Source organism: Orussus abietinus, unplaced genomic scaffold (assembly GCF_000612105.2).
Source record: "Orussus abietinus isolate OABI.00-Male unplaced genomic scaffold, Oabi_2.0 scaffold60, whole genome shotgun sequence".
In the NCBI taxonomy this organism is placed as follows: Eukaryota; Metazoa; Arthropoda; class Insecta; order Hymenoptera; family Orussidae; genus Orussus; species Orussus abietinus.
Window position 1 is genome coordinate 497,228 of NW_019394447.1, and position 17,433 is coordinate 514,660.

The 17,433-nt window shown below is 38.4% G+C and overlaps 3 protein-coding genes across 6 annotated transcripts; 2 read left to right on the plus strand and 1 right to left on the minus strand.

The window, feature by feature from the left end:
* Positions 1-1,420: 1,420 nt before the first annotated feature.
* LOC105696632 lies at positions 1,421-6,453 on the plus strand. 4 transcript variants are annotated; one of them, XM_023432385.1, is made up of 6 exons: positions 1,421-1,561; positions 1,672-1,854; positions 2,706-2,908; positions 3,208-3,511; positions 4,354-5,196; positions 5,681-6,453. In XM_023432385.1, the coding sequence occupies exons 3-6, from the start codon at positions 2,746-2,748 to the stop codon at positions 6,372-6,374; spliced, it is 2,004 nt and encodes a 667-aa protein (XP_023288153.1). In that variant the 5' UTR covers positions 1,421-1,561; positions 1,672-1,854; positions 2,706-2,745; the 3' UTR covers positions 6,375-6,453. The 4 variants fall into 4 exon arrangements, with proteins under 4 accessions (XP_023288153.1, XP_023288154.1, XP_012274669.1 ...); XM_023432386.1 differs by having other exon boundaries at positions 1,425-1,561; positions 1,675-1,854; XM_012419246.2 differs by having other exon boundaries at positions 1,446-1,854; positions 2,605-2,908.
* Positions 6,454-7,256: 803 nt separating this feature from the next.
* Positions 7,257-9,084, plus strand: LOC105696625 (jmjC domain-containing protein 4). Its single transcript, XM_012419230.2, has 4 exons — positions 7,257-7,650; positions 7,778-8,078; positions 8,141-8,411; positions 8,616-9,084. The coding sequence occupies exons 1-4, from the start codon at positions 7,416-7,418 to the stop codon at positions 9,036-9,038; spliced, it is 1,230 nt and encodes a 409-aa protein (XP_012274653.1). The 5' UTR covers positions 7,257-7,415; the 3' UTR covers positions 9,039-9,084.
* Positions 9,085-9,212: 128 nt separating this feature from the next.
* LOC105696624 (phosphorylated CTD-interacting factor 1) lies at positions 9,213-16,281 on the minus strand. Its single transcript, XM_012419229.2, has 7 exons — positions 16,259-16,281; positions 15,926-16,129; positions 15,132-15,406; positions 14,868-15,023; positions 14,632-14,783; positions 13,144-14,508; positions 9,213-13,034 (listed from the first exon to the last, which is right to left on the minus strand). Exons 3-7 carry the CDS (start codon positions 15,387-15,389, stop codon positions 12,758-12,760), a joined length of 2,208 nt encoding a protein of 735 aa, XP_012274652.1. The 5' UTR covers positions 15,390-15,406; positions 15,926-16,129; positions 16,259-16,281; the 3' UTR covers positions 9,213-12,757.
* Between the last annotated feature and the right edge of the window lie 1,152 nt (positions 16,282-17,433).

The following is a 17,433-nucleotide window of genomic DNA, read 5'->3' on the forward strand; positions in this document are numbered from 1 at the left end:
TACGCAATTAAACGGCCGAAATATTGCAATCCGTTTTTACTAATATTCTTTATCTCCCGGTCCTTCGATATTCTTACTTTTAGATCATTGTATTCAATGCTATTCAACAAAATAATTGAAAATTCAGGACCATAAATAGTGTAAAGTTTTGATGAGAAAATAGCGAGCAAGCGCATGCGCCCGACGCAGAATTAAGAAATTATAGGATATTGTGTTATACACTTTGATGCAACTTTTGACCACCAGAGTCGCTAGGATAGGGTAAGATACCATAAAACAGACAGAAATACATCGTCGCTCTGTCTCTCTCCCTTACATAATTTCGCTTGTATTTATCGTATGTTACTTGATGAGTAATACAAATAATTAAAAGATTAACTTTTGTACCGGATGTAGAGACAGTGCTCGCGCATTAATTAAATAAGGACAGATATACTTTCTCTGTTCAAGGGAGAAAGAGGGAGCGTCTTGTTCGCCCCATCTTCGTCACACATATACTTGTAGAATCGGATTCTAAAAGGTCAGCGAACCATCATTCTTCATCTTTCTCTGTTTCAGGTCGACTATAGAAGAGTAGATATGGCGAGCGATCCAATGTTAGAGCTTCAGTACCCAAAACTGGGAAACAAACACATGAGTTACATTTCCAGTTACAAGATCACAGGTCAACGGCCACGGCACTTTAAGTCTGTCCACGTGTAGATAATGCAGATTAGATAAATCAGAGGAATTACTTTCCCGCGATAAAATAAAACCTTACTGAAAAAATGGTAATACTCCGAAAAATAATCGTCTCACAATATCCACTTTTCAATTGCATATTTTGCATTGCATACAGATTTTCAGTATAACGTACAGAAGAAAGATAACGACAGATTCGTAATATTTATAGAGCATTGTTACCGGTGAATCGAATCATTTCTTCACTTAACAAGAATGGCATCAAATTGGGGCACGCGCATAAAGTGTCGGCCGCCTTATCAAAACATTAGCACAATACAACATATCGTGCCAAGTTTCAAAGGCCAAACTATATTTCAATTTAACGCCATTCGGTTAAAGTAATATAACACGGTGACAAAGTCGTTAAAAATTGCAGAGGTGCATGGAGACGCATCGGGACGCCGCGGGAGTTCTTCAGGGCCCATCGACAACTCCACCCATGACACGGCAAATTTCTCCGATAAGGCAATTATCCCTTTGGGCGGTCCCAATTTCATATCATCTCCAGTGAATAAATCCAAACTAACGATTGGGCTGACAACATCATCGCCAAAACGCAGGCGTACTGTCTAGGTATACGAAGCTCGCCACGCCAGGCCGACGAATTCGTCTCCCACTCTGTCATCGGCATCGTCGTAACGCACAATTAATTTTCCAGATAAGGCGCGATAGTTCCTCGAGGAAATCGCTCGTTTAAAACGGATGCCGGTCGGCAGCTAGAGGAAGAGAGCGAATTGGAAATAGCATTTAACACCGGCCTGTGGACGGTTTGCCTGGAAGAGAGCGCGCGCGCGCTCCGGTATCGACCAGATTCGCATCGGCGGCCAGTAGGAACCGTGTACGTCCTCCAATTAATCTCTGGCTGCACGTCGGCACGTCTTAGAGACGTCCGAGCACGTCTCGACGTCTTCGGCGAGTATTAATACAGCGGGTGCGCGAAAAATCCAGCAGGTCTAGGAAGTAAGGTGGCGCCGAAAGGAACCTCCGAGGAGAGATGAGGGAGCGCTCGCGGTCTTAGGGCCTCCTCGAGGCGGAACTACCCCGACGATCTGGAAAAAGTCATCCGGCTTCCTGTACCTTAGTTATTACCACCCTCCACGAAGAGAGGACGTTCCTAGAAGGAGCTACAAGGTATGCACGTCATGTACCAACGTATGGCACCTTCGCCCCTTATGAATTCTTTCAAATAATTATGAGTCGGGATATTGTTTTTTTTTTTTTTTTTTCTAGCTAATGTTTATCTTTGTTTTACTCGACTGGAGGAAGGAAACGCGAACATTTTTGGAACGGGCTGGAGTGTTTTTGTTATTGGAAGTGATGGGAGTTGTTTACCTGGGAAGAGGATTGCGAATGGAATGGAATTGAACTTTTTTATTCCGGTGAATGTCTGATTTTTTATTCGCCCGTTATTCCGAGGGCAGTGAAAGGAAAAGACAAAATCCAATCCCTACACTGAGAAAAAAAGAATATCTTCTTCTTTCGGTGGAGTTTAAAAAACGGCAGCAGAAAATCAAAGATAGTTAGGCTTCCCTACGATGTCGAATGTTTAACTGTTTGATGCATTGCATTGATCGAATACTTCGTATCTTAAAGTAGCAAAGTAAGAGGTCGAAACTTTGTTTCTTTTCTTTAACTTCATTCAAAGTGAAAACATTTTTTTCCTTCCGATATGAAGTTTTAGAAATTTGACCGCGAACTTAACAACCCAATAGAACGTAAAATTGATATACATTTAGGCTGATATTTTTAATTTTGTGCCTTCTTGTCCTGTAAACGCTTCTGATAAAAACGGTGTGAAAATTAACACACTCGCTGGACTTCTGTCGCATTTTTACCGGCTGCTGCTCTAATAATGTCTCAATAACACAATGATATTTATAGCAGGTAGCCGCAGCCGTTGGTAATTGTAATAAAAGATGATACTCTGAAAGATTGTGACCCGCGGCCACTGGCCGTTAAAAAAGTAAATTTCTCCGCGACAGATAAGAATTCCTGGCGATAGAAGAGAGTCATGAACGCCGGATGGCGAAGGCGGTATTCGAAGTCGGAAGTCAAAATAAAGTTCTACGTTTGCGAAGGTGGCTGATCGGTGTAATGATATTTCTACTGGCGTCATTGATAGCCATCAACAGCTTCACCAGCGGACAATCCAACGTCTCGCATTACGAGAATTCCACGATCCATGGTAAGTAAAAATTGGTAAAAACATCTGACCTGTCCACATAACAAGTGTACAAAACCTGACATCCAATTAGTTCTCACTATACAAATGAGCGTTATTACTATAATGTTGAGAAATTAAATCGATTCGGTTAAACGGTAAATTACAAACCACATCATTTGTGATTATACAATGTAATGAGACGAAAAATCAACCCCTTTATCGACGCGATGATAGAGCGATGACTAACGAGAAAAATGTTATCAATTTCTGAATTTCCCACAAAATGTCTTTGTACTAATGTCAACTGCGAATGTCAACAGACAGCTATGTCCAAGCGAAGCCGCACTTTACCGCATCGAGGGCAAAATCTGGATTTCTGGTACGAAACAGAGGATGCACGATGCCGGCTTTGGATCCATTCGACCCTTTCGTTCAGCCCTACGTTCACAAAGAAAATCCTATCGTTTGCGAGCTGGACGGCAAGCGGACGCCCCTCTTCGAATCGAACGTTTCCTCGATTTACGTGAATCCACAAACTCGGGACCAATATTATGACAAGTCCGAGAAAATCAATTGCTGCTGGAGGACTTTTTGGCGAGCAGACAACGAAGACAACGGTGTCAAGTAAGTAATTACCTAAGCTAGTAGTACCGATCTAAAACATTTTCAGACGTTGCTGAACTCTAACACTACAGGAAATAGACGACGGATTTCTTTTTTCCAATACGTAGGAAATGTGTTTCCAAACTGACGGCCCAATTTTGAAGGATGGTATTAGTAGAGTTGAGCAGAAAGTTATTGGTAGTCGTGGATCTAGAAACGAAGAGTTTTCAAGAAATACAGCAGATTATTATTAGGCATTTATCTCGGATGACCTCTCTAACAGCCCGAATTGCTGTCGGCAATGTCGAGCCTGAACTACGGTGTCTTATTAGTGTTATCTTGAGAATGTTTCTTCATGCAAACCTCGAGAAATGGATATTCGTGTTATGTATGTACCCTGACGGACATGAAAGCCTTCCCTATGGATATGGTGTCGCCAATGTACAGTGAGAAGGCCTCCATGTCCGTCAAAGTACGGTCGAGCGTAATAACAGTAATACTAACAAAGTTGCACCCTTTTATAAGGGGCGTTTACCGTTTCTCGAATGATAGATAAGAACGATTAACGTTGTTATCGCCGAAAAAGATGAGTCCAGCAACTGAGCCATAACTCCGAAATTATTTATTTTTACCTAAACATTAATACTTCTTTACATACTTTAATGCTTACTACGTGCGTTGCTTTGGGTCATCATTTGTAAGAAACCCTAGATCCACAATATTTATTTATTAAAAGAAGCATACCTTTAAAAGTAGACATGCAGTTTGTAAACATACTTCCATCAATGTAAGGATATCTAGTGACTTTCAATGTTAGAGATATGTTACTATAATAAATTAATTGCATGCTCTATTCATCGCAGATACAACAGCTACTGCGAAAACTTCACCGCAGAGACTCTTCCAATAATGAAGGAGTTCATCAAGATAGAATGTAAAAGCAAAGGGAAAACCTATCGAGACTACCATGCATTTTTGCCGAGAAAGTCAGCAGTCGAGGAACGGTGCCGAAATGCCAAAAGCCCAGATCCTGATACCCGTCGTCTCAGTATTTTAGTGATAGGGCTGGATTCAGTCTCAAGACTGAACTTCCATCGAATGATGCCTAAAACTATAAGCGCTCTGCGCTCTTTGGAGGCCCTAGAGATGTTGGGGTACAACAAAGTAGCCGACAATACATATCCAAATCTCGTGCCAGTGCTCTCGGGCTTCAGCGTCCAAGAGTTTCATAAGATATGCTGGGGAACTGATAAGATCTCCCCTTCGATGCACTTCGACAAATGTCCCCTGATCTGGCAAAACTTCAGTTCGGCAGGGTATCGCACCATATTTGCGGAAGATGCTTGCTCAATGACGACCTTCAATTACTTGAAGCCAGGCTTCAAAGATCAGCCGACGGACTACTACTTAAGGCCCTACTGTGTCGCCTCTGAGACCGATATTGGTCGTAATCATAAGCTCAATGCCAATCTCTGTCTTGGCACCAGGATGAACTTTGAAAGCCTCCTTAGCTATGCTCGCAAAGTTGCCACGGAGTTTTCCAATGACGCCTATTTCGCCTTCATCTGGCAGGCGAGTCTGACCCACGATTACTTTAACTTCCCGCAGCTGGGTGACGCCACCTATCACGATTTTTTGACTTTCGTTAAGGAACGTTCTCTGCTTAACAATACCGCTTTAATAGTGATGAGCGACCACGGCATGAGGTGGGTATCGGGGTTAAGACAGATTTACGATTGCTTATACGTATTTATGTATGTACTCTGGCGGACAAGAACGCCTTCCCTTCTTACAATGTCGTCACCACGAGGAAGGCACTCATGTCTGCCAGGGTACATCAAGAGATCCTGATATATAAATATTTTTTTCTTTAATGACTCCAGGAGTCTACATAAATTTGATTAAACAATTAGAAATAAATTTTGCGCACTTAGTCGATATTCTACAATTGATTGTAGAAGAGAACATGCATGTGGGTAAACGTAATAGACATTTAGGGATCAGATATTCCGAAACCCACAAACTTGTCCGAGACAATACCACGCGTTTCTTCATTTTGTTATTTAAACTACAACTCGACAAATACGTCGAGATATTGTTTTAATTTGTCTCTAGGATATGTATATGAGGAGCATTGTCTTTTCTAAATTCAAGGCTTTCCTGGTATTTCTTCGATTTGTGTCCTTACAGATGGGGAGAATATCGCCAAACATTCCAGGGCAGAGTGGAGGACAGTCTTCCATTTATATTCTTGATTCTGCCAACGTGGTGGAAAGAAAAGTTCCCAGATGCTTGGCAGAACATCCAAAGGAACGCAAACAGCCTAACAACCCCGTTTGATCTTCATGAAACCCTGAATGATCTGTTAAATCCACAACAATTAGATGAAATAGTTCTCAGCGGGCGTGTCGAGGACTTAGCTACGAGGAATTTGCCTCGAGGTATCAGCTGGTTTCTTCCGATACCTAGCTATCGGACTTGCTCAATGGCTGGAATCGCTGCTCATTGGTGTATGTGCCACACCAGCAACAACGTTTCATTGGAAGATCCAGCTGTTGTGAAGGTTGTAGATTTCCTTATCGGAGAACTGAACAAAAAGCTGAAGGACTATCCTAAATGTGCGACCCTAAAACTGAATAAAATATTATATGCAAAAAGTTTGGAGTACAAGGCTGAGCCGGAAGATAAAAAGGTTCCCTGGACTGACTACACCGTGACTCTGCAAACCACCCCCGGAAATGCTATCTTTGAGGGCTCTGTCCGAAACCGGAATGACAATGGCACCATGGTCGTCACTGGCTCCATCAGCAGACTAAACCCCTACGGAAGTCACGGTGGTTGCGTCGGTGACTCTCTCATGCGCCTATATTGCTATTGCCTTTAGGCACAACATATCTCGCCGACGTTTTATATGTGATATTTTGTAGGACGTCAAATATACATGTTGCTTATATATTGTTAAACAATGCCTGTTTTTCTTATAATCCAGAATGCTCATAAAGGAGAACCAAGGTATATAAGATAAAGGAAAGCAAAAGAAGTTCATAAGCTTGGAAATTCTAACATGTCTGGGCCAAGAGAACTTTTCAAAGAATGTTTCTGAAACTACCCCTTTCACTGCAAGGCGAAGTCTGCATATATACATCGTCTAAATCTAATTGAGTCCGACCTTCGCATGCATGTACACGATGCACACTGGCGTGCTGTCGGGTCACGTGGTACTTTCGAGTTTACCCCTTCCACTGCAATGCGAGGTCTAGATATCTATGGTCTAAGGCCGTGTTCGAATTCGTTAAAAATTGCATCTAGGGTATACTAACTCCGTACTAACTCCGCCCACTGTTACTTATGCGCATGCGTCAAACGTGGTAGGAGAAAAGTTGATACGATGTAACTTTCTTGAAACTTTTTCCGCCATCTTGGAACTCTGACCAATCGTTCGATTCGTTGGCACCCTCTAGATTATGATTTTTGAAAATATTAACGATCGTTTATTTTTATATGTAATTAGATTTATCGCCTTTTTGAATGAGCGTGGTGCAATATAGTAACAGCCATACAGGAGCATTTAATTGACTTCGACCAATATTGTAATTCTATGATGCCGGCACGGATATAACGAGGACGAGTTTAACAGCAATCAAAGTTCATTTAAAATCGGCGCGCATTAGACGACACTCTTTTGCGCATGTGCGTAGTATGCAGGCAAGAGATGCGAGCCCAAGCATTTAGTATGTATGTAAGTACTTACATACATACATATACTGCTCGTTATGTCGACTTACTTGTGTTTAAAAGCAACTTCTCCTTGTTTGTTATTCGCATTAATCATCAGGAAAGAAATACACATGAATGATATTTTCTTTAACATTAATTCTGTTATTTATTCAAAGTTCCATTTGGAAGGTTTTATGACGGTAGTCCAATGAATACGATTGAAATTGAGGATATAAAGCCTGTCACATGTAATAAGGCTAATCATACATTAGATCTTGAGATCCACACCAGTCATGTATTAACATATAATGAATTTTTCTTCAAATATCTGATCGGTAACAAACCTTGTGTTATCGATTCAAAAATAACGGATGACTGGGCATCCAGAAGTAATTTCACCCTGAACGATGCACCAAATTTTGAATTCCTTCGAAGGGTATTTGGTACGTAAACATGCTTTCATGTTTTTATCGATATTAAATCAAAATTTTCCCTTCGAAACTACTTCAAGACTTTTGTAGAAATGGTAATCATTTGAGTAAAAAAAAATCATTTTTACCGTCTAAATAGGTAATGCTGTAGTTCCAGTGGCAAATTGTAATAAAGAATATTACAATGCACAGATGAAACAAAGTATGACAATAAATGAGTACATAGATTATTGGATCGATTACCGAAATACTAATTATTCTTTGGATAAACCAGTATTATACTTAAAAGATTGGCATTGTGTAAAAAATTTTCCTGATGTTCCTTTATACGAAGTACCTTCTTTCTTTGCTTCGGATTGGTTAAATGAATATTACATAGCACATCCTACGGAATTGAACGATGACTATATGTTTATTTATATGGGACCTAAAGGATCATGGTAATTAATACATGTTAAGCCTTTTATTTATATACTTTTCTATATATAATTTTAATTTCAAGGACTCCACTTCATGTAGATGTCTTAACATCGTACAGTTGGTCCGCAAATATTATTGGAAAGAAACGTTGGCTCTTATTTCCACCAGGAGAAGAGAATTGTCTTCGAGACTCACATGGACATCTACCATATGATGCAACTTCCCCAGAATTTAATAATCGTATTAAGTACAAAGACTATGATACCGAGTCGTTAAAGAAACTAGAAATAATTCAGGATGCTGGTCAAATAATATTTGTACCGTCTGGTTGGCATCACCAAGTTTGGAATTTAGTAAGTACACGATAAACATACCATTAATAATAGCAATAAAAGAATAAGTATATGCATATACTTTGTCACCACATCTAAATGAAACAACGATCCAGTATATGAATAGTTAATTGTTCTTTCGTTTTCTGTATTTTTTTATTTACTCTAGTGAATCAATACTAATATACATTATGGTAATAATGCTAAGGATTATTCTTGATATAGGAGGACACAATTTCCATCAATCACAATTGGATAAACGGTTGCAATATTTGGAATGTTTGGCTTGCTTTGCAAAAAGGGTTATTAGCTGTAATGAAGGCAGTCGAAGATTGTCAAGATATGGATGATTGGGTACCACATTGCCAGCTTTTATTAAAAGTCTCCGATGGAATGGACTACTCTCAGTTTTATGACTTTTTGTTATTTATTGCCAGGCGACGATTGAATAGTCTGATAAATAAATCTGAAATAATAAGTTTCAAAAAATGGCATCTTGGAACTAATCATTGCTTGTTTGATCTTGGTAAAATAAAGACTGTTTTGGAACATTTCATTGAAGATGCCAAAGAAAAATCTGTTTATTCTCTATTTCAGTTTACTGATAAACCAGAAGATCTTCTAAATGACATAAATGCTGTGTTGTAAACATTTTAAATGCAGAAACGTAAACCAATTACATAAAAATATACCATACTGTAACTTAGGACTACAAAAAGACTGATTTTAAAATTGGCACGTTCTCTCGAAGTAAACAATTTATAATAACCCTAGATTTATAAAGGTGATTAGTAAACGAAAGCCCACAATCAGAGAAATATATTTTTTATAAATAAGACCAATTTATTCATCTGCAGTTATAACATTTTCTTAATAATTTACATCATATTAAAATCTTCAAATTTTTCACTTTTCCCGAAATACGGTTAAAAATTTGTATTCACAATCGTGTTCACTCTACTATTGCACAGTAGATGTGTTCCATCATATGCCTAAAGAACATATTTTGACACTTTAGTTACACAGCAAAAACTACCCTCAACTTAATGTCCTTAAGTTCAGGTGCAGCTTGGCGTAAATTAAAATAATACTTGATTAACACCTCGTATTAGCAATTGTTAGGGTGTCAAGTAGTTTTTTTAATTTTTATGTCTTCATCATAGTCGCTAATTGATTATTTTCCTAGTATTATCATTGGTGAAATTGCCGTTATGAAAATGTAAAATAATGTTTGTATTAATACATTTTTAGTATAAATGTGCCATTGCTCTAACAAACTGTTGATGTTAATAAAAAATCAACTTATGGAAATTCAAATGTCTTTCAATTCCACTCTCATCTGTAGCATTTACTCGCGTATCATAATAACAAACCAACTATATTAGAATAGTTGATCTTCACAATTTTTATAAAAATCGAAAGGTAAGTCATTTCCTTATTACGATTTACAATTTCTTGGGCAATTATAATGCACTGATTGATTTAGTACATCCACGTCTTTAACATTTAGTTCGCATGCGAAAGAATTGTTTGCGCTTAAAAAATGCGTATGCACTTTTTAGTGTTCAGTGCCTCTCAATTTCTTCTACCCCGTGTTTTTCATAATGATCTCGTTTTCTAATCTATAGTGTTAAAAATAAATGCTATCTATTATAAGAAACTCTTAGACCTTAAAACAAAATAACACAGTATTGGTTTTAAAATGACTAAACATCATAGGTTGTTAACGGAAAAAGTACTATTAATCTCTCATCGTTCACATAATTTTCGAATGTACACTGTCAAGTTAAACAACAAAATCAAAATTTCTGTTAATTACTGGAAAACGATCTCATTCGTTTCTATTTTATACTTATATAAAATCTCCACAATCTATACATACACAGTGTTAATAAGATATAATGTCTCCCTTAATTGAAACTTTTAAAGAATTCGATCACATTTTATTGTGATACGTGTAAGCATAAGTAATGCGAAGTAAATTGAAGGAAAAAAAAAATAATAACATGTTTAATGATTAGAGCGGCACCTAAAGCTCAATATTTATTTCACGTATTATACACATTTTTTTAATAGGCCGAACTGCACAAAAAAGATTGCCAACAGATCGTATCGATTGGAAATTCAAGAGTTTAAACCCTATAAAATTATTTATTAACGACATATTTTACAACAGGAAGTTATGTTGAATCTGAATCTGATATCCCGTGACATATAAACTTGTGAAAAACCTTTTTTTTCAATATTCTTTATCTGGACGCTAAAGAAATTCATTTGAAAATAAATTGTTGCTAGTTCGATGCTACAAGGCTGATACAAACTGAATACAACAACCCCCTTCAGCAAACTGCGCATTTCGTATTTTATCTGTGCTTCAAGTATTCAACACGAATCGTTCTTATATTTACATTTAAAACAGATTTCGTTATAGTTTACATTACTTATTTAAATTTCCAGCATTAATAATCTTTTTACAAATGAATACAAATATATAATTCGTATTTCTTTAGATTTTGCACGTAAAGATATTCATCAACGGAATCATAACCTTTTGAATTGCACTACTTTACATTCGTGACATGAGAGTGATAACATTTATCACCGATGTTGGATGCTTCTCACCTACCACGTAAAATAAACGACGCGATAAAATTGAATTTATAGTTCCAATTTGTAGACTCTATTGTCTTATCTACTACCAGTCGAATGAGTATAATCGTTCCAGATTCAAAGACGCTATAGGTATGTACAATGTAGTGCTAATAAAAATGTACAAAATCTATGAATGTATAGCTACTCGAGGAGTAAGGAACGCGATGAATGCACGTGATCAGTAAAAGAAAGCCAGCGCATATTGCAGGAGTGGAGTATGAGAAGCCAAGATTAATTGCTACTTAGAATAATAAAATAAGTCCATAACTATGCTAGGTGTATATATGTACATAATCGACAGGTTTGAACCCATTCGGATATTTTGTGCTGCAACGAGTGTCTAGAAGTTTTACGATATGCGCTTTTCACCCTCAGAAAACATGTCAATCATAAGTGTTATTGCCTCTGTCATCGATATCTTAATCGATCAGTAGATATGTTTAACACGGCAGGTGAGATCTCATTGGAATCTGTGTTAGCATTCAATGATACATTTGCTGCCTTACCTCCTGCGGTAAAAATTTCACTCTCAAACTGTACAGAGCTTTACTGGAAACTACTCATCGAAGTCAAGTGTTATTTTTTAAAAGTTATGCTCGCCATAAAGCTTTCATTGCCCGTTACATTCTTTAATGTATGTTCACACAATGAAGAGATTTTCTGATATTTAATAAGTATTCGAAATTGTTATTTATACTTTTTCATATTTAAAGTCCACGCGTATGCTCTTACCACATCCGCACGGACGCCCGCGCATGCGTATTTATTTATACAAGTTATTTGTGTAATTTGTTAATTACAACATATCTTATTATAATTATATTCACTTTTTTTTTTTTCCTTTTAATGTAAAGATTTACACAGTACGTCAAACGCCTTTACCATACTTATATAAAAATTCAATTTCCCAAGGGTCTCGGTGATAACCATTACCTTTCAGCTTGCATGGCAAGTATATCTACAATTCTAATAGTCTACACATTTCGAACAATCCAGTGCATCGATTAGCAACAACGAACAAGTAATTTCAAGACATCAGACTTTCTGAATCATGTAGACTACGTGTGCCGTTCTCTCTGTATACCTATACAATAGATATATAGTCATCATTATGATGACTAATCTATCAATTTATAAAAGAATTTTGCTTTTACTTTTTGCCACAGTAATTAAACCAAATCGCTTGAGAAAGTAAGTGAATTCTCAAAAATCAGAAGTAAGACGAATCGTGAAATACTAGGAACACAATTGACATTTATAGAGGGGCATCTGTTTGTAGTTTACAGGCCCTGTTCTCTTATCAAATCATTAACTGTGAGTTTCGATATAAAAGTCATTAATGTTTCTAACAAAATGATTTTAGCATTTCTTTTTCTTAAATCAATTCTTTCCTTCTGTGGACTTTTAAACCATTTCAAGTTTCGAACAACTTGGTGTTAAACGTACTCTATTTTGTAGACTATTCAGACATAACTTCAAACATTAAACGTCCAACCACGTCAGAGAGCGGAACATCCTGAGTTGCTAATATGCAAAGCAGAGGTGGAATTCTGTACGTCAATTCGGTAGCTACGGATACGTTACTCGTGTTATTCCAATAGGCTAACGATATCGATAGCCACCGAATTGGCGTACGGAATCCCTGCTCAGGAGTGTTGAATTTTGCCTTTGTTTCATGAGCCAAAAAGCGCACTTAGAAAAATGAAACTTTGTAATTACATAGGATGAGTCGTTAGAGTGGATAATGTCGGCAATGTTGGGGTTGATGGAGTAGTCGGTACAGGGAGCGGTGTGGCCGGTATCGCTTGTTGATGAGCTTGTCTTGGAGGAGAAAGAAGTTCCTGTCTGTCTCTTTCTCTTTCTCTACCAGGCCTCCAAGCTTCGAGTAATGCTTCAACGCGTTCTTCGGTAGGTCCCCAGCGAGTCGTTCCTGCTGCATTTTGCAGCCAAACAACCAGCGTTCCATGAGCTGCTCTAATGTTCACCTCTCCTCTAAAATGCGTAACGTGATAGTACCCTTAGAATTTCCTTTCGTTAGATAAATTAGAAGAACAATTATTTCGTACAGCGAAATTAACTCCACGATTGTAACGATACATACTTAGGTAGAATGTGTTGAAAACCATGTCTATATTCATGCTCCATGGCTGGTACAACAACTTGTTTTCGTTTAAAGTGACTGCTTTCGAGTTTAATTAAAGCATTGGGTGCTGGATCCCTCCACTCCGGAAGGAAAACCACAAAGGACAGAGGCTCAGCCGAATCAGCCAAAAGACGTTCGAAATGATTGACCATTGCCTCCATGAGTTCTTCGCAATAAGGTGGATTGGCCTGAAAAGATCCACTTACGGGCCGAAAATCTAAAAACGGTCCCCTTGATCCAAAGTACGAATCTGTGTCCGAGAACGTTGAACAGTATTGCCTAAAGTAACAATTCAGTGGTGAAGCGAAACACTCAAATGTCACTCCGAATGATCTTTGTAGACACTCAAAAACTGTGACAGGCAGTGCCATTTGCGTTGCATGCCCTTCGTTTATTCCAAGGTAGGTTTGATACCGTTTTAGCATACTCCACACTCTGGGTAGAAACATTTCAAACTTCTTATCATCGAAACAATTATACCTGTAAAGGTGCTCGAGTTTAGTTAAGTGCAAGTTATTGATGCACATGGTATCCCCATGGAAGCGCAACATCGTTTGCTCCCTTTCCGGAATGTAGTCTACTTGTGGAAGTCGTGGACATGGAAGAGAAAACTGCACCGGGTAACACCAAACTTTTCTTTGCGTACTGGCAGGTCCACCTAAGGGAATAACATCCCCCAGACCATTGTCTTTTAAAATCTGATTATTTTTGTCTTTTACTTTTTTTGCGTACTCGGTGGATAGATGATAGATTTTTAAGCAAATGCCCTCAACGCTAGCCTTTACAGTTTCGGTTAAGTGTGGCTGACATTGACGTTTAAGATGTGCTAGTCTATCTTGGAAATCGTCAAATGTTGCACCAACTGTTCGCCTTAACCACTGAAACGTATCTTCGGCATTCCACTTTACCACTTTCCTACTTTCGGGTGAAGCTGCCCTTGATTCGATCATTTTTTTTGCAGCTTCGGCGTAACGTGACAACTGCTTTCTAGCATCGCCAGTAAATTTTGGTCTTACAAGTTTTATAGGAATGTCATTCATGATCTCACGATACATTGACATTGAAATTTCAGGGAAACATTGACTTGGAAGCAGGGGATCGGAACCACAGTCGATCACCTTTCGCTCCATTAACCAACGGTTAAAGGAATCTTTCGGAGCATCTATCGATTCTCGAGTATGACATAATTCTTGGTAGCACTGCCTCAATTTTGAAAGTAAACCACATCGCAATGCTTCCGCTTCAGGATGAACGTGTGGCAAATTAGATGGTGCTCTCTCGTATATTATCACATTAGTTGGTATTTCTAAATCCCAAGGGCCCCTATTATTTTAGAAAAGAGAAAATCTTAATGATACAATTGATTTATAAGTAAATATATAATATTAACAAATAGGTTACTACCGATGTAATGAGTAATAATATAAATATGAAATATTCACATACGCTAAAACAAACTTCTTTGCAGCAAGTACGGCATTCCCATCCTCAGAAGCTCGACGCTTCAACGTGCCTCCTGGCGTACCAGGAGGTAAAGGACCATTTCCAGGCATAGGTGGTACGCCACATATACCCAAAGGATCAGTAATTGGATCAAACTACAATGAGAATTTTTTGTATAGCACACAATATCACAAAGCATACGTGTTAAGTTGAAAACGTTGTGATGAAAATTTGATTACCTGAGGTTTGAGTGAAGGCATAACCCACAACGATTCACCAGTTAGTTTATTCCAGAAATATGGCCGATTTTCTCGTTTACTCCAAAATTTCTTCCAACCTTGTTGCTGAAGTTCAGGGGATAATTCTGGTTCCGTAAATCCAGTAGGTGTAGTATTCTAAAATTTCATAAGTTATTTTTGGAAAACGGGGTGAATGCTACGCTTTCCTAATAAAAATTAACTCATAATGAAAGAACGGTACAATTTATTGAGTTCAATTCTTACTTGCGGAATCAGAGACGGTTGTTGTATATGAGCAAGAGGTGAACAATGCTCAATGACATTCTGTGGCAGTGGTAATACAGGAGCTTGAAGTTTTACAGGTGTAGGGACAATTACTTGTGTAACTGGTGGACTTATTTCTTGTGGCAATGCTTCATGGTGATGATGCATGGCTGGTAAAGAGGAAACCGACTGTCCTGATAATGTTTCCCAAGCTGATGTACTGGCTATTTCTTGTTTTCCTCCACTTACTTCGTTCATTGTATTAAAATATTTCCCTATTATAGTATTAGAAATAAATAAGTGTCCATAATTATAAGACATAGTACATATAATATTCACTTTTACCTAAATATTATTCTCCGAAACCACGACAGTTACTCTATTATTAAGAAATTAGCATGTTAGATGAAAACAATAGAGATACGTTTCACTATCCTCATTACTATTGACACTAAATGTAAAAATGAACCATGCATAACATATAATAGACAATTTATATGATAAAGATGATTTTAAAAAAATAGTATTAAATGAATGGCCCTTTCAGAAGACTACATTTTGATTATAATTAATTACTCTTATAAAGAATATAATTTTAAGTACAATCCAACTATTGGAATTTCCATTAGCAGCATGTATTGTTATAGTTTGTATGGTTACAGGTTGTATGACAGTACTTTGGTAATACCGCGTTTGTTTACAAACTTATGACACCGCTCAAAAATCATCACTTTACGGCTAACACTAAGCAAATGGAATCTCAAAAATGGTATCCAAACATAGCAATGCCTTACCTTAATCTTTTTTCTTTTTAATTTATGGGAAATTCATAGTTAAACTTAGAATTCATTCATCATTTGTGAAATTTGACGCAATGAACTCCATCCATACGACGCCATTTGCTCGCAACTGAACCAGATGCAAAGCGGAACGAGAATGGAGTCAGTGCGCATGTGCAAGCGCATGCTATCCACGTGCATAAATTTCAAACATTTTTGCTGAAAAACGATTTATTAATTGAGAAGAGGTCAATCAACGACGTAACATTGTAGGAATCAAACATGTCTATAAATATCTTATTTTGTCACCGATTTTATAAAACATATTATAAATATTCACTCTCTTACTCCAATATATATACTAAAATGTTAACTGGACAGATAATGGCCGCCACTCGCAGTCGTTTTGTAACTGGCCTTTCGGTTCATTTCCACTGAACTATGTTTCCACCAGGTGATTTAACTGCAAGGCGAGTTGTGAGGATTATGCTTTATCAGTGATGTGTAGAAGAGATTCTAATTGGTTACATGGAAACAGCGGAATGGGGGAACTCCGCCGTATGTCCAATCAAAACCTTTTATTCGCTCTTCGTGCCCGTCGTTTGTCGCTGTAGTGTAAATGAAATATCGATTCAGAGATGAGTTGGGGCGATTGCTCACGGGCAGGGCCGTGCGATCGCATCCTGTGCTGCCCTCTGGTTTAGTACGTTAGCTTTCACCGTTTTTTGCCCCCAAGGGTGGCGCAACGAATTTCTGATAGGAGCTCGCGCACTCGCGATGGCGGTACCATCTACCAGTCGCCGTTTGCGGCTCACGTACTCGTGATGGTAATACCATGCGGCAGTTGACGGTGGTGGCTTACCTACGCTTACCAACACTGCTCGCTTTTGAGGGTAAGGGAAGAACATTCGTAACGCTCCATTAGACTTTATCTACTTATCTACTACTATTATGTACATTGCTGCCTCGAAGTCGACGTGATGCGGAGCTTTGGGGCACGCGTCGGTGTCGCGTACGGAATTCTCATTCTGCGAATCTGCGTGAGTGCGATCGCTCCTAAAAATCTTCGCGCGTCCCAATCAGCCAAGCGCCAAGCTACGGGTCGAGATGTTGAATATATGTGCGTTCGGCGCTACATCGACGAGTATGCGTGAGAGTCGAATTCTGTGAAAAATCCTCCCGAGGCTTACCTAACTGCGGATATAAGCCGAGTCATTTCGCGTATGATTTTTACATTTCCCTACTAGCAATATCGAGCGTTTTTCAACCGTTTTCGAGTGTTTTGGAGCGCTATCGAGCGTTTTTCGACCGTTTTCGAGCGTTTCCCGATCATTTTCAGAATGGTTTCGAGCGTGTTCAAGCGTTATCTAGCGTTTTTTGAAGGTTTTCGAGCGTTTTTCAACCATTTTCGAGTGTTTTCGAGCGTTACCGAGGGTTTTCGAGCGTTATCGATCGTTTTTCAGGTGTTTTTGAACGTTTTCCAGCGTTTTCGCGCGTATTTCAAGTGTTTCCAAGCCTTATCG

Bases quoted from the DNA above. Each gene is read 5' to 3' on its own strand.
- LOC105696624 (XM_012419229.2), bottom strand. From the start codon at position 15,389: ATGAACGAAGTAAGTGGAGGAAAACAAGAAATAGCCAGTACATCAGCT. The intron at 14,784-14,867 runs GTAATCAAATTT...TTCTCATTGTAG, and splicing joins TGCCTTCACTCAAACCTCAG to TTTGATCCAATTACTGATCC. The intron at 14,509-14,631 runs GTATGTGAATAT...CTAAAATAATAG, and splicing joins GCAAAGAAGTTTGTTTTAGC to GGGCCCTTGGGATTTAGAAA.
- LOC105696632 (XM_023432385.1), top strand. From the start codon at position 2,746: ATGGCGAAGGCGGTATTCGAAGTCGGAAGTCAAAATAAAGTTCTACGT. The intron at 2,909-3,207 runs GTAAGTAAAAAT...GAATGTCAACAG, and splicing joins CGAGAATTCCACGATCCATG to ACAGCTATGTCCAAGCGAAG. The intron at 3,512-4,353 runs GTAAGTAATTAC...TATTCATCGCAG, and splicing joins AACGAAGACAACGGTGTCAA to ATACAACAGCTACTGCGAAA.
- LOC105696625 (XM_012419230.2), top strand. From the start codon at position 7,416: ATGAATACGATTGAAATTGAGGATATAAAGCCTGTCACATGTAATAAG. The intron at 8,079-8,140 runs GTAATTAATACA...TTTAATTTCAAG, and splicing joins ATGGGACCTAAAGGATCATG to GACTCCACTTCATGTAGATG. The intron at 8,412-8,615 runs GTAAGTACACGA...TTCTTGATATAG, and splicing joins ATCACCAAGTTTGGAATTTA to GAGGACACAATTTCCATCAA.